This window comes from Dendrobates tinctorius, unplaced genomic scaffold (genome assembly GCF_039654945.1).
Source record: "Dendrobates tinctorius isolate UK_male_01 unplaced genomic scaffold, ASM3965494v1 ptg000015l, whole genome shotgun sequence".
Lineage (NCBI taxonomy): Eukaryota > Metazoa > Chordata > Amphibia > Anura > Dendrobatidae > Dendrobates > Dendrobates tinctorius.
Window position 1 is genome coordinate 35621015 of NW_027361683.1, and position 16180 is coordinate 35637194.

The window sequence follows — 16180 nt, forward strand, 5'->3', positions numbered from 1 at the left end:
ACGCAGGACAGACAGGGTGAGGGGTTGAGAAGTTTTGCATGCGCCTAGGGAGGCCTCTCTTACCTGGCCTAGGCGAAGGAGTTTTCTGGACGCTCAGGACAAGATCGGATTAGGTGGAAGCTGCTGCCGCAATAGAAACATAGGCCCTGAAGACCTCTCTCCCTACGACGTTGGTCCGAGAGCTTAAGGCGGTCCACCTGCATAGGTTCGGGAACGGAGACAGGAGCGGAGGTCCTCGGTCGAGGACTGGGCAGTCTGCGAACAGAAGAAGTAGGACGGGAAACCCTTCTCTCCCTGGCTCGTTCCTGGAACCGGAGATCAATTCGGGTGGCCAGGGAAATTAGATCCTCCAAAACTGTTGGGGTATCACGACCAGCCAGCTCGTCCTTGATACGGCCCGAGAGGCCTCGCCAAAAGGCGCCCACCAGTGCCTCGTTATTCCAGCCTAAATCAGAAGACAAAGTTCTGAACTGTATGGCGTACTGACCCACCGTCTGAGAACCTTGGCAGAGATTGAACAGTGCCTCCGTGGTGGAGGCGAGACGGCCCGGCTCGTCAAAAACTCGCCGAAAAGTGTCCAAAAATACTGATAGCTGAGTGACCACTGGGTCGTCCCGCTCCCAGAGGGGATTGACCCAAGCCAAGGCGTCCCCCTCCAAATGGGAGATGATGAAGGCCACCTTGGCCCTGTCAGTTGGATACTGCTGAGGCAGCAATTCAAAGTGAAGGCGGCACTGGTTTAAAAAACCCCGGCATAATTTAGCGTCACCATTATACCGAGGTGGCTTGGCTAAGCGCGGAGAATGGGAAACAGGAGTGGAGGCAGAGGCGGACGACTGTAAGGAGAGTAATCGGGCGTCCACAGACGCCATGTGAGAATGTGGGTCTGGGTATCACGCTGCTGCGCTAATTCCTGTTGTAAGCCCGCCAACTGGGCGGCGTTACCAGGGTCAGAGGATTGGAGGGCGGACAGACGCGAGTCCATGGTTTTCATGAAGGACATGATGCGCGTCTGATTCTCCTGAAGGAAAATCAATTCCCTTTGCGCAGCCGAGGCTTCTGCGGGGTCCATGGCCTGACTGTACTGTTATGGTTGCTGTTACGGGGAAGCTAGAGAACAACCCGGAAGTGGACCCTCTGGGTCACGGCTCCAGAGCCCCCGAGGACGAGCAGCCCAGGTGATGACCACCCCCTATACAGGGAGTGTTAGGGGCAGGCCCACGGAGGGTAGAACCGTGACGGCCGGAGCCAAAGGGGCGACTGGGTCAGCTAGGAGAGGATACACAGATATGCCGGACAGCGATGGAGCTTGAACCTGTGGAGGAGGGACAGCGAGGCGGCTCAGAGGGTGGCTCAGACGAGAGGCTGTAACAGAGAGGAAACAATGGATGAGGCAGGATAGGGAGACACGGCAGGAGGAAAGCGGACAGAGGGACACACACAGTAGAGCAACCAGGGCAGAGAGGATAGAGGCTGACAAAGAGAGAGCGCTGGAGGCGCAGACACAAGGGGGCCAGAGTCAGAGTGAACGCTGCAGGAGACAGCGTCACCGAAGTCGACAGTCAGACACCTTACCTGACAAAGCCCAAATCCTACATAGCCGGTGGGCGCCGCCATGTTGGGGGCGGCGCCGACCGCGTCATACTACCCAGGAGGCAGAGCGCCAGGATCTCCGGAGTGCGCGGGTGCCCGACGCCGGAGAACCCGGAAGCCGTGCGCCGGGACCCGAGGACCCGCCGGGAGGAGCGCGCCGAAGTCGGGACCCTAACAGGTGTCAAGATGCGACTACCCCGGCTGTAAACCACTGATGAATGAGATGCTGCCAGTGCAGCCTCAGTGACTAGTGCTGACGTCACTGACGCTCTGCTCCCTCACAGCCTGACCCGCGCTAAACTCTGGAGCGTAGGAAAAAACTCTGGAGCTTAGGAAAATGCCAGTTCATCTTCCCACGCTCCAGAGTTCAGCGCGGGTCAGGCTGTGAGGAGAGCATCAGTGACATCACCGCTATTCACTTAAGCTGTTCTTGCAGCCGGGCTGAACTGTGACCTCAGGACCATGGGAAAATGCCAGTGATGAGGCCACAGCAGTTCAAGCTCAGTGTCTTCATAGGTGTGGTTGTAAGTATGGTTTAATTAAGAATAATAAAGGAGCCTGTGTTTTTATTACAATTAAAGGATTTTTTACTGGGTGTCTGTGTTTTCTTTACAATTTGACTATGGGGTTAGTAATAGTCTTATTGACACCTTTCCATTACTAACCTCGGGAAGCGGAGTTCAAATTCCCAAGCCACACCCAGGCTTGATTACTACTTCATCTGTTCTCAATCATAAAATCAATTAAAATGGACCAAAGGACCTCAAAAGCGAACATGTGGGGTCCAAAGAAATTCTGGAACAAATCAGAAACAGAAAATATGTTGAAAAAATTCCCATCAAACAATGCTAGCAGTAGGGGGCAAGCTTCCTTGAGGAGATTTGAGTGAGAGACACACCCAGTACAGCAGGGGCACACTGTCAAAGGCCTGGAAAAATTTCACGACACCCTCCCAGCATCAATGCTCTCATGACCGGGTATTTTTGACAAGAAGGGAAAAGTTTTAAAAGCAAAATTTGGCCAACCAAACCAGCTGTCAAGATTCAAACTCAGAAGCTCTTGTGCACAAGGCAGCAACTCTTCCCTCTGAGCTATCAGCTTATTAGATAGTTCCTTGCTAAGGCCGGCGTCACACTAGCGAGGAATATAGATGAGTGCTATGCGATAAAACATGACATAGCACTCGGACCGTTGTTAAACTATGGGGCAGCTCCCATCACCGGTTTTTTTTTCTCGGCCTTATTACATGTGCAAGTGAAATCTCAGCATGCTGCAATTTGCTAGATATATCAGCCGAGACTCGCCAATGCAAGCCTATGGGTGCGAGAAAAAAATAAAAAAACGCACACCACACAGACCATCCGTGTGAATTGTGAGAAATACGTACTGGCTTTGAAAAGCCGGCAATTCATGTGCAGTGTACAGTAAAATCACACTGACAGGTTAGAAAAGAATAGATATATACACATCTACTATATAATCGTCTAATTCTGTTTGTAACGGAAATGCCGCGTCGCTGATTGGTCGCGCCCGGCCTGTGCGACCAATCAGCGACATGCGCAGTTCGGCCGCGAATTGGTGCGGAATTCGAACGACGCATGCCACCGCCAGGAGATCTGCGGCACTAGCCACTGATCTCCCGACAGTTGCCGCAGGTCATCTCCTGCCGCACGGAGGTCAGCGGCGACACAGCCGGGAGATGACCGGCGCAGCGCAGCGCTCAATGTGCGATTGGTACCCAGGTCTGGAGGAGAGGAGACTGGGGACCATAAACCTGTAAAAAATAGAATTAAAATAAAAAATAGTGATAATACTCACATCCGACGGCCCCCGGACTCTTTCCCTCCTCTCACCACGCGGCCGGCATCTTCCGGTCCCAGTAATGCCTTTCGCTCTCGCGAGAGTGACGTCATCTCCGGTCCTTCGCGCTAAGCATTACTGGGACCGGAAGATGCCGGGAGCGTGGAGAGGAGATCGGGGGCCGTCAGAAGGTGAGAATAACCTTTATTTTTAATTATTTTTTACATTCTATCTTGATCACAATTGTCAAACACTATGCTTGACAAGTGTGACCAACCTGTCAATCACATTCCAAGCGATGCTTCAAATCGCTTGGAATGCGCTTGAATTCCGCACGCGAAAATCGGGTGAAAAACGCATGTTTTCCACAGGAAAATGCATGCGAATTCGCATGCGTTTTTCCCGCGGCGGGAGTTGCAGAAATGCTGCGGAAATTTCTGCAGCATTTCTGCAATGTGGATACTTAGCCTCAGTGTGACACGCAGCAGCGACCAGGCCCCCGCTGTGAGACCGCCGATCGTGGTGGATCGTCCTGGACCATCTTTTGAACGTCGGTCTCCCGCTGGCCATATTCTAGAATACCCGATGCGTTAGAATTGGGCCACCAGCTAGTAGAATACATATACAACTCTGGCAAAAATTAAGAGACCACTGCAAAATTTTCAGTTTGTCTGATTTTTCTCTTTATAGGTATATTTTTGAGTAAAATGTAAATTGCTCTTTTATTCTATAAACTACTGACAACATGTCTTCGAATTTCCAAGCACTAAATTTTGTATTTATTTTCAGAAAATGAGAAATGGTCAAAATAACAAATACAGTGCTTGCAGACCTCAAATAATGCAAAGAAAGAAAACAAGTTCATAATCATTTAGAAACAACAATACTAATGTTTTAAATCAGGAAGAGTTCCAAAATAAATATGTGGAATAACCATGATTTTTTAAATCACAGCTATCATGCATCTTGGCATGCTTTCCACTATTCTTTCATACTGCTTTTGGGTGACCTTGTGCCACTCCTGGTACAAAAATTTAAGCAATTCTTTGTTTGATGGCTTGTGACTATCCATATTTTTCTTGATTACATTCCAGAGGTTTTCAATGTGGTTCAGGTCTGGAGATTGGGCTGGCCATGACAGGGATTTGATGTGGTGGTCCTTCATCCACACATTGATTGACCTAGCTGTGTGGCATGGCACATTGTCCTGCTGGAAAAAATAGTCCTCAGAGTTGGGGAACATTGCCTTGGCAGAAGGAATCAACTTTTTTTTTCCATGATAACCTTGTCTGCGGCTTGATTCATATGTCCTTCGCAAAGATTAACCTGTCCAATCCCAGCCCTGCTGAAGCATCACCAGATTATCACCAATCCTCCACCAAATTTCACAGTGTGTGCAAGACAATGTGGCTTGTACGCCTCTCCAGGTCTCCGTCTAACCATTAGATGACCAGGTGTTGGGCAAAGCTGAAAATTAGACTCGTCAGAGAAGATTACCTTACTCCAGTCCTCTATGGTCCAATCCTTATGGTCTTTGGCAAACTTCAGCCTGGCTCTCGTTTGCTTCTCATTGATGAAAGGCTTTTTTCTAGCTTTACATGACTTGAGCCCTGCCTCTAGGAGCGTGTTACGAACTGTCCTTGCCGTGCACTTCACCCCAGCTGCAATTTGCCATTCCTTTTGTAGGTCACTTGATGTCATCCTGCAGTTGCTGAGTGACATTCGAATAAGATGACGGTCAACCCGGTGAGTGGATAGTCATTTTTGCCCTCTGCTGGTCTGTAGGTTTCTTGTCCCCAATGTCTGCTGCTTGACCTTGTTGTCATGGCCTGCCACCTTAGAAATTTTAAGGATGGAGGCAACATGACGCTCACTGTATCATTCTGCTAGTAAAGCCAGAATTGAGCCCTTTTTTCCTCTCTCAAGACTTTTCTTTTCAACTCCTTTAGCATGGTTAAAAGTTATTTTTTCATTCCTATTACTTTTGGGATATTACTAGCATTTGTTTTGCCATCCAGCTTGTCCTATTGCAAGAGGATTGTGAACACCACAGCAGGGTTTTTTATACTTTCCTTCATTAAATAAGATTTGGTTCAGGTGATCACCTAATATACATAATATATTGTATGAGTAACAAATTTAACCCAGGAAAATTTTTCAATGCATTTTGGAGTGTTATATAACACAAAGCATGTAATACTCTATGGATAAAAATATATTCTATTCCACACCCCACCCAAAAAAATATTACAGCTAAAAGACACTACAATACACAGATACACAAAGTATTATATAGGTAGAGTTAAATGTGAAGGGCACAGGACAAAAATAGAGTCTAAAAAACACCACTAAATTATGAAGTATATGACCGGTAGGATCAAGTTATTAAGGCAACTCAACCATATTATACAATGTGCATATGCCTTTAAGAGGCAAATAGTATAGCGAATAGTTCAAGACTGATCCATACCCATGTCGGTCACCGTGGTATCACCAGACTGCTAGCTTCTACGTGCGTTTCACGTAGGTTTCTTCGGGGGGCAGTCTGAAACGAGTGAAGGGGCTGGAAGTCTGTGTATCTGCGTATTGTAGTGACTTTTTGGTTACTCATATTTTATGTCTATGTTTGAAAAAACTACTCTTTGCATATATACTTATGACAGATGTTATGACTCCAATTTTTCTAATTTTCAACAAACCTAAATTTCAATATGTCTTTGGAATGTGGGAGGAAACTGAAGAACCTGGAGAAAACCCATGCAAACATGGGGAGAACATACAAACTCCTTGCAGATGTTGTCCTTGTTGGTATTTGAACCCAGGACCCCACACAGCGCTGCACATATTTTTTGAGATAGAAATAATGGAGAAAAAAACGTAACACAATTCAGAAGCTACAAATATTTACTTTAATGTGCAATCCTGCACAACATGATGAGAACTTTACTTGTCACACCTCAAAAGCCAATAAAATGTGCTAAAATACGACCTATCACAACTTGTATATAAAATTGAATTAAACCACATTTACAAATATCCTTCATTATTTAAAAGTAGAAAATAATACATCATGAGTTGTTTTATTTGTAAAATCCTCTGAATGAGATTCAATTATTGTTAATATTCGAAAATGTTAAAAAAGCATATTTCGCACACAGTTGTTTCATTGTAATGACCCTCACCCCTGTATCCTTATTACCATGATAATCAAGATAGTTTTGAAACATTCATGAGTGCCATGGTGTCAGAATACAAACACATAGGAGAAGATGGGCTACACCCCGTGGTACTGTGGAGTATGCTCGTAGTTGGAGTTGCCGACATACAGTGACAGATGGAAAGTGATAGACCCGTAACGTGACAGATGCAGGGAGATTATCTATATCCTTAGTAAGCAGTAATACAGGTGACTAATATTGAACTATGGTGAATCATTACCACCAACACTGAGTGTAAATTTATTGGTATATCATTTCCAAGAACTAAAAAAAGACAAAAATGATAAAACACAATTACTTTTCTATACCAGTTGTGGACACCTACAGAAGTACTTTGTAATTCAATATTTGTACTGCACGCTGTAGCACCTGTGTGTCCTACAAATAATTCTGTCAAGACCTCAGACACATTAGTCTCTACGTTTCCATTGTAATAGTCACAATCATTATTCACAGTATACAAACAACTTCCAGATGAACTTTAGTCTTCAGTAAGACTTTCTGAACTCTCCAGATATGTGGAGGTCCCATTCATGTTATATTCATTTCCCGTTAAAAACATGAGGTTATATAAAACTGGTTTTTCTGTTAAAGCAATGGTCTTAACTAGTCAAAAGTTATCTTGGTCAGATTCTGAAAAATCAGTCCAGGGGTGGGGGCATTTTTGGAAACTTGCTGGTTTTCGTTGAAGAAAAAAAAAATCTTTGTCCATGGTCCCAATTAAATGCTTGCAATGAAGACCTGAAAAGAAAACAAACTGGAGCTTTAGCTATAATGACACTTAAATGTTTTACCATTTTTTGCTTTGATACAATTATAAGTTCTACTAGTACATGGATCTTATGTCCATGAAGGCATTGAGAATGTTCTCTGAAGGCAGATGGCAAATTTTCTCTTAAGAGTCAATCTTTTTATCTGACATCTGCCAATTCTTTCTTTCTGTATGCGTGAAAGAGGGTGTCCAGAATTAGAACAGCATAGAGGTACTTCTGGTTTCTGAAAGAAACAGCCGAGTACGCATTGTGTATGACATTGTAGCTGAGGCCTATTCATTTCTATACAATTGAGCTGCAATAACAATATACAACCTGTAAGACTCTCTGGAATGCACTTCCCCAGACGATCAGACTGATACCTAGCCTTGACCTATTCAAGCGCGCTTTGAAAACCCATCTCTTCAAACAAGCCTACCACATCAACTACTCAGTAAACTAACTTTGCCCTGTTCCCTCCTTCCATATATTATTCTGAATCTGCAACATACTATTCATATGTCTCCACATCCTCCATGCACACAATAACTGCACTTGATACTTGACTATTGCACTTAAACACACGTGCTGATGACCGGATCATGCAGCTTTATATGAAAATCCCTATTTATTATAATTGCCAGACCTGAAATAACAAGCACTTTTCACCTACTGTGTCCCCTCCCCATTTCCTTGTAGATTGTAAGCAGGGACCTCAATCCTAATGTCACTGTTTAAATTGTCTTAACTTGTATTGAATTTATTGTCTGTACATGTCCCCGATTAATTGTAAAGTGCTGCGGAATATGTTGGCGCTATATAAATAAAAATTATTATTATAGACCGGTGTGGCACTGTTTATGGAAGAAAGCAATGTTTTCTAATCATGCACAACCCCTTTAAATCACTATCAGAGTTATATCAGAGTGGCCGACTTCCCTCCCAAATAAAAAAAGCACTCTACGTATCTGGGTTCCCGCTGTAGCTTATTCGGAAAGCTCAATAGCTTGCCGAAAAAACGGGGACCCGAACAAATTCGCTCAACTCTACTGCCAACCAGAGTACCATTCTAGTTGCCTACCTTTGTATTTATTCCTCAGCTATTTCTGTCTCTTGATGAACCACCACCTTGGTCACCGACATGTCTGGGTGTTGCTCTTTTGCCTCTTTGATAGCTTGCACCAGGACCTGATGATATGCAAAACATAGAAATAACCAAAATGCTATAAGAGGTTTTTGAATTCTAAAATGTCATTTTGAACTGTGATAACTACTAAGGCCACTGGTATTTGGCAGGATTACCTGATCATGATCCAAGTCTCCATCACCTGTAATAACTATTCTCTTCTCTATTCGAGTTTCTGAAATGCCTCCTTTCACTGTCTGAAGAGGAATAAAAAAAAAATTTTTTAGAAAAGAAAAATAACCACACAAGTATATGGCTGGTAACACTGTATAACCTATTGAAACTAGCAAAATAATGCCAAATAACTAATAGATTAACTCATTTAAACTGGCATTTCTAGCACATACTTTTTACATACCAATCAGATATGCTGTAAATGTCTAACTAATGGGGGGGGGGGTCACACCATTGGAACCCACAGCTATGCAAGGCCAGATTCACATAGCGTTAACAGCAGTCCATTCATCACAGAATGACGGCACATCGCTAATGCATGCCACGCGTTAGTGATGCGCTCATCTATAGCTGTGTATGGGTGCGTTAACGCATCCGTTACATAGCGTTAATGCCGCTTAGGCTGGGTTCACATAGTGTTAATGGGGTGAATTTAATGCATCCATTACATAGCGGCATTAACGCACCCATACATAGCTATAGACGAGTGCATCACGATGGCATGTGTTAGATTTGTCGTCATTCTGTGATCAAAGTTGATCAGTAATTTCTCATTTTCCCAACAAAATTTACAAAACCATTTTTTTTTCCAGGAACCACCTCACATTTGAAGTGACTTTGAGGGCTTATATGACAGAAAATACCCATAAGTGATACTATTCTAAAAACTGCACCCCTGAAAATCCTCAAAACCACATTCAAGAAGTTTATTAACCTTTCAGGTGCTTCAAAGAAAATAAAGCAATGTGAAACCAAAAAAAAAAAAATTAACATTTTACCTTTTTCCACAAAAATGTTACTTTAGCATCAATTTTTTTGATTTTCACAATGGTAACAGGAGAAAATGTACTCAAATTTATGGATACCCCATATGTGGGATAAAACTACTGTTTGGGTGCATGGCAGGGCTCAAAAAGGAAGGTACACAGTTTGACTTTTTGAATACAAAAATGTCTGGAATCGAAAGCAAACACCGTATCGAGTTTGGAGAGCCCTGATGTGCCTAAACAGTGGAAACCCCCCACGTGACACCATTTTAGAAACTAGGCCCCTCAAATAATTTTTCTAGATGTGTGGTGAGCACTTTGAACCATCAGTGCTTCACAGTTTATAACATTGTGCAGTGAAAATAATTTTTCCTACAAAAATGTTGTTTGAGCCCTAGATTTTTTTCCATTTTCACAAGTGTAGCAGAGAAAATTTATTGTACAATTTCTCTTCTCCGGTATTCTTCTCCATCGTTCGTGCCGGTACACTATGTCTCGGAAGTATTTAGCTGTGTTCCGAGACATAGAGTACCGTGAAGCAAGATTGCATTGCGCAAGCGCGAACGATGGAGAAGAACAACAGAGAAGAGCGCTGTTGGGGGGGCCACGGATGGGGTGGAGAAAAAAGAATAAACACCGCCCATCGGACTGGACCCACGCCATTTACATAGGCCTGCAACTTCTGGTGACAGATTCCCTTTAAGGTGAGATTCTTAGTGGTCGCCTGCCCCTGACCTGATAAATATGAGCCAAGTGCATGCATAGAAGAAACACATCGGACACAGGGTCAGATGGGCGCTCCTCTCTTGGCAAGAGCTGGCACAGAACTGAGCTTTATTAGTATAAAGAAAAGATCATGTGGCAGGCAGGAAGAGGGCGTTTGCATAGCTTCTCAGCAGTCATTGTATCAATCTGTGTTAGGTCCGTGCTAGGTCTACTCCATATATGGTCTTCAGTGTATCCACTTCATATTCCAAGGATTCCAGGGCGTAGTTCCAGGATGTAGACACCATCTTGCCACACCACAAATATTACTAGCTTATTTAAGGGTGAGTGCACACGCTGCGGATTCTGCGGCAGGTTTTTTCCCGCGGAAACGCAGGTAAAACCGCAGGTAAAGTGACCTGCGGTTTTGCTGCGGTTTGGCCTGCGGTTTTGCCCTGCGGTTTCACACCTCTACTATGTTAAAGGTGTGAAACCGCAGCAGAATCCGCAGAAACAATTGACATGCTGCGGAAAAAAACCTGCAGCTTTTCCGCAGGTAAAAAACCGCAGCGTGAGCACTGCGGTTTTGAAAACCCATAGGCTAACATGGTGAAGTACCATGTCTGCGGAACTGCTGCAGTTCTGCAGGGCCAAAACCGCAGCGTGTGCACATACCCTAAGGTTAATAATTGATTTAATTAGCCACTCTCTCCTTCACAGAAGGAACAAGACGAATTGGAAGACCAGCAACCTGATGGCTTGATACTATCAAGATAACGGCAGAGAAGACCCTAGAGGACCTATCTAGGCTTGAACAAGATAAATCTTCCTACAGAATGTTCATTTATCAAGTCGCCATGGCCTTGAGATTGAGCCAAAGGACATTAAATAATGCATGGTAAACAGCACTTGTCGGAAATAACAGAAGCTGGAAAAAGGGTACAAAACCATTGACTTTATATATATATATATATATATATATATATATATATATATATATATATATATATATATTTATTAATGCTTCTTTCTTGTAGAATCTCAGTCATGCTGAACATAGTAGAGCCTAAGCTTGAGGTTTCACATCAGCTAATGTATTCTCTGCAAATTCTAATGTATGCATATTAAACCATTAAAATATTTTTAAAATTACCTTCTAGAGGATCATCTTTCAGCTGATAATGCAATAGCTTACCTTGGTGATTTGGGTTGTTGTGGTGCTGCTGGTTGTTTCGGAGGTAATGGTGTGTGCAGTAAGCAGGATGCCAGGTTCTTGATCATAGTTAACATCATCATTCTACAGACATAAGTTTTCATTTAGAACATTTAAAATGTACAGTGGCATCTAATGTTTATTGGGTGTAAGGCAATGCAGAATGTAAGATCAGCACATTATTCACATTTACTGATGCATGACAATACATTAACGATAACTAAACGTGCAGTAACCAGAGGTTATGATTAAATTTGCTCTTCTTATGGAAACATGCATTAACACATGCTCGGATCTGCTGGGGAAGATCTTATCTCCAAACGAATGTATAACAGACAAGATGGAAGAATACTAACCTTTGCAGCTTCATATGTGATGGTCTTAGTCTCTGTATGAACCAAGGGGACTTCTTTGGTTGGGATTTGTCCCTTCTCACTGGTTGAAGCATTAGATATGGTTACTGTCTGAGTTTTCACCAATGGTGGCTATTAAGAAAAAAGTAATTAATGAAAATCCATTCAGTCAAGCGTTTGTATTACTTGTGTAGTGGAATAGTATGGTATAACATATATGCAGCGTGTTCAGTTAATCAAAAATAGTTTAATATTCAGAACATAAAAAGATCAATTACAAGTAAAACTGCCTGTAACCGAACATTAAAAAGGCTATATCCTTTTAATATACAAATTATGTGAAGATACAGGCCCAAATGCATTGCCAAGAGATTTTTATGAGAACATGTCCCTTCTGATTTCGGTTAGATGCAATACGGACGCCTACAGAGATTGATATAAGGCTACTTGCACAAAATACTTGGCAGTATCTGATTACTGCAAGTGATGGGAAAGTTCCTGATATCCAGATCAAATGTACCAATAGGCTGACATCACATGGAGGCAAAATGCAGTGTGATAAGACTTACCAAACACATTTCCTACTTCCTGACTTGAATAGCTGCAGTTATTGTCATATTAATGTTAAAGTGAATCTGACAGCAGGATTGTGCTTTGTGCTCAGCAACCTACAGACAGCGTCAGGTCGGCGCCGTTATACTGATTAAAATGATACCTAGGTAGATGAAATCCATTTGGTGGTGGTTGTGTAATATTTATTTTCAGTTAATGATATGCTCATGCTCTGGTGCTGCCTGTGGGGGGGTCTTCATGTGGTGCTCTGATTAGGTATTCATAATGCAGACTGCTGACAGGTCACTAATCCCTCACTGACCTGTCCCCTATTTTACATACTGAATGCAATATGCTTTTTTTTCCTTTTTGATTCATCAGGCAGACGCCGATGCTGTAGCATGATACGGGGGGATAATATGCATATTTTCTTTTTAGTTACACATATAGCTTTGTTCAAGACATTTTTTTTTCAAGCAAAATGGCACAGGCGGCCGAGCTCTCGCCGCAGCATCGATTGAATTCCGATAGATGCTACTGCACATGCTCCGCTGGCAGTGCCATTTTGGCAGAGAAAAATAAAATAGGCTTCATAAAGATGACGACGCCTGCACAGTAGCATCTATCGGAATGTGACAAATGTTACTGTGCAGGTGCTAATTTGTTTTTTTTCTTTTTTTGAAAAAGAAAATTTTCTTAAACAAAACTTTTTGTGTAAATAAAACGAAAATGTGCATATTATCCCCCGCATCGTGGTACAGTGCACGCGCCGCCGCCGCCTTGCTGATGAATGATTTTTTTTCCTTTGTTATATTCAGTATGTAAAATAGGGGGCAGTTCAGTGAGGGATCAGTGACCTGCCATAAGCCCATACAGATGAATATGTAAGCAGAGCACCACATGAAGACCCTGCACAGGCCACCCAGAAGCACAAGAATCTCATCAACTGAAAACAAAAAATAAAGATTTAACAAGAACCACAAGACGGATTTCATAAACCAAGGTATCATTTTAACCAGTATAACGGCACCGAACTGACACTGTAGGTTACAATCCTGCTGACAGGTTCCTTTAACACTGCAAACGACAGAAATCCGCTCTGGAAATGTGATCACACAATAGGCTTGCAACTTCAAGCTATCATATCTTTTTATTATTTAGTTTTAATGTACATTAAAGACTTTTATTATATGGTACAATACTTTTGGATTTTGCACTGGTATATAATAATGCCAGTTTCAAAATTACAGTATTTTCGTAGAAGTCTGTTTGAATTCCAAGCCAATTTTGCCTAGGTTTTTGTGAATTTTTTTTTGATACTTTTATATTAATTAAAGAAAGGGGGGCATGAAGCAGATTTTGAAACACACATTCTTGCCTCGAATTCCATGCAGATTGTTCTGTATGTGCAGATAGGTTATTTAACATGCTATTCTGTTTTGCTCTTTGCAGAATCCGTACCAATATCTGGATTCACAAAGAAGGCTGGAAACACAATTTACTTGTTTTTGGAGCCAAAATCAGGAAATCTAAAGAGGAAAAGTATAAGGCCGGGGTCACACATGCAAGAAACTCGCGAGAGTCTCTCACCTCTATACCCGGCACTGCCGCCGGCACTCGAGATCCGAGCGCTCAGCTGCAAAGAAATATATGCAGCCCCACACTCCGGTCCCGAGTGCCGGCGGCAGTGCTGTGTATCGAGATGTGAGACTCCTGTGAGTTTCTCGCATGTGTGACCCCGGCCCAAAGCACAGACTGATACCTCCCTCCCTTGCCTCCACTTATGCTTTGCTCAAACAAAGTGTGTGATTTCTGCCTTACTTAATCCATTCTCCAATGCAATTTAGAAAATAAAGGCTGAACTCTGATGGATTAAAATGGGAATGATTATGTTTTCCTTAAGGCTGTGTGCCCACGTAGCGATTTTTAAGCGTTTTTGCTGCGAAAACACTGCGAAAACGTTTAAAAATCGTGTACAGAACGCCCCCCATGCATTCCGCACATGCTGTGCTAATGCTGCGCTTTTTTCAGCGGCGGAATCTCATCGCGGAAAAAAATCGCAGCATGCTCATTCTTTTGTGCGGAATCGCAAAGAATTGCCGTGATTCCGCACCCATAGGAATGCATGAGAATCGCTTACTTCCCGCATGTGGCAATGCCCACCATGCGGGAAGTTAAGCGTCTCATGTGCGGTTGGTACCCACGGTGTGGAGGAGAGGTGACTGTCCTCCAGGCCCTGGGTACCATACCCCTGTAAAAAAGAATAAAAAAATAAAAAAATCGGGGTATATTTACCTTCCGACATCCCGCGCTGCATTCCCGGCCTAAGCGTTCCCAGTAATGCCTTGCGGCAAGGTCCTGTGATGACGTGGTCTCGCGAGATCGCTGTAGCAACGCGAGACCAATGTCATCACAGGTCTCGCAAGGCATTACTGGGAACGCTGAGGCCCGGGAATGCAGCGCGGGACGCCGGAAGGTAAATATACCCCGATTTTTATTTTTTTTTTAGCATTTTAACATTCTATCTTCTACTATTGATGCCACATAGGCAGCCTCAATAGTAAAAACCTGGTCACACTTGTCAAACACTAAGTTTGACGAGTGTGACCAACCTGTCAATCACTTTCCAAGCGATGCTTCAAATCGCTTGGAAAGTGCTTGAATATCGCACTCGAAAATCGCGGTGAAATCGCGCGGAAAAAAAACGCGCGATTTCTGGGAAGGAGTCCGGTTTTTAGTGTCCGGAATAAAACGCTACGTGGGCACATAGCCTAAAGAAACTCTTTTATAATCTTAGAAAAATTAGACACATTTATACACCTAGGTCCATATACAGTATATTTGGACAGAGACAACATTTTTCTAATTTTGGTTCTAGACATTACCACAATGAATTTTAAACAAAACAATTCAGATGTAGTTGAAGTTCAGACTTTCAGTTTTCATTTGAGGGTATCCACATTAAAATTGGATGAAGGGTTTAGGAGTTTCAGCTCCTTAACATGTGCCACCCTGTTTTTAAAGGGACCAAAAGTAATTGGACAGATTAAATAATTGTAAATAAAATGTTCATTTCTGGTACTTGGTTGAAAACCCTTTGTTGGCAATGACTGCCTGAAGTCTTGAACTCATGGACATCACCAGACGCTGTGTTTCCTCCTTTTTGATGCTCTGCCAGGCCTTCACTGCGGTGGTTTTCAGTTGCTGTTTGTTTGTGGGCCTTTCTGTCTGAAGTTTAGTCTTTAACAAGTGAAAAGCATGCTCAATTGGGTTGAGATCAGGTGACTGACTTGGCCATTCAAGAATATTCCACTTCTTTGCCTTAATAAACTCCTGGGTTGCTTTGGCTTTATGTTTTGGGTCATTGTCCATCTGTAGTATGAAACGACGACCAATCAGTTTGCCTGCATTTGGCTGGATCTGAGCACACAGTATGGCTCAGAATACCTCATCAGAATTCATTCGGCTCCTTCTGTCCTGCGTCACATCATCAATAAACACTAGTGACCCAGTGCCACTGGCAGCATGCATGCCCAAGTCATCACACTGCCTCCGCCGTGTTTTACAGATGATGTGGTATGCTTTGAATCACGAGCGGTACCACGCCTTCGCCATACTTTTCTCTTTCCATCATTCTGGTAGAGGTTGAGCTTGGTTTCATCTGTCCAAAGAATGTTCTTCCAGAACTGTGCTGGTTTTTTAGCAAAGTCCAGTCTAGCCTTTTTATTCTTGATGCTTATGAGTGGCTTGCACCGTGCACTGAACCCTCTGTATTTACTTTCATGCAGTCTTCTCTTTATGGTAGATTTGGATATTGATACGCCTACCTCCTGGAGAGTGTTGTTCACTTGGTTGGCTGTTGTGAAG

The 16180-nt window shown here is 43.1% G+C and overlaps 1 protein-coding gene across 9 annotated transcripts in view; it reads right to left on the bottom strand.

Annotated features, from left to right (window-relative positions):
• Nucleotides 1–6279: 6279 nt before the first annotated feature.
• Nucleotides 6280–16180, bottom strand: part of LOC141076171 (protein 4.1-like) — a 382293-nt gene continuing 372392 nt past the window's right edge. For all 9 annotated transcript variants that reach the window (XM_073563556.1, XM_073563577.1, XM_073563527.1 and 6 more), the window contains 5 exons: nucleotides 11765–11893; nucleotides 11391–11492; nucleotides 8666–8746; nucleotides 8445–8551; nucleotides 6280–7352 (listed from right to left, as the gene is read on the bottom strand). In XM_073563556.1, coding sequence (XP_073419657.1) covers nucleotides 8453–8551; nucleotides 8666–8746; nucleotides 11391–11492; nucleotides 11765–11893 — 411 coding nt within the window. In that variant the 3' untranslated portion in view covers nucleotides 6280–7352; nucleotides 8445–8452. The remainder of the gene's footprint in view (nucleotides 7353–8444; nucleotides 8552–8665; nucleotides 8747–11390; nucleotides 11493–11764; nucleotides 11894–16180) is intronic.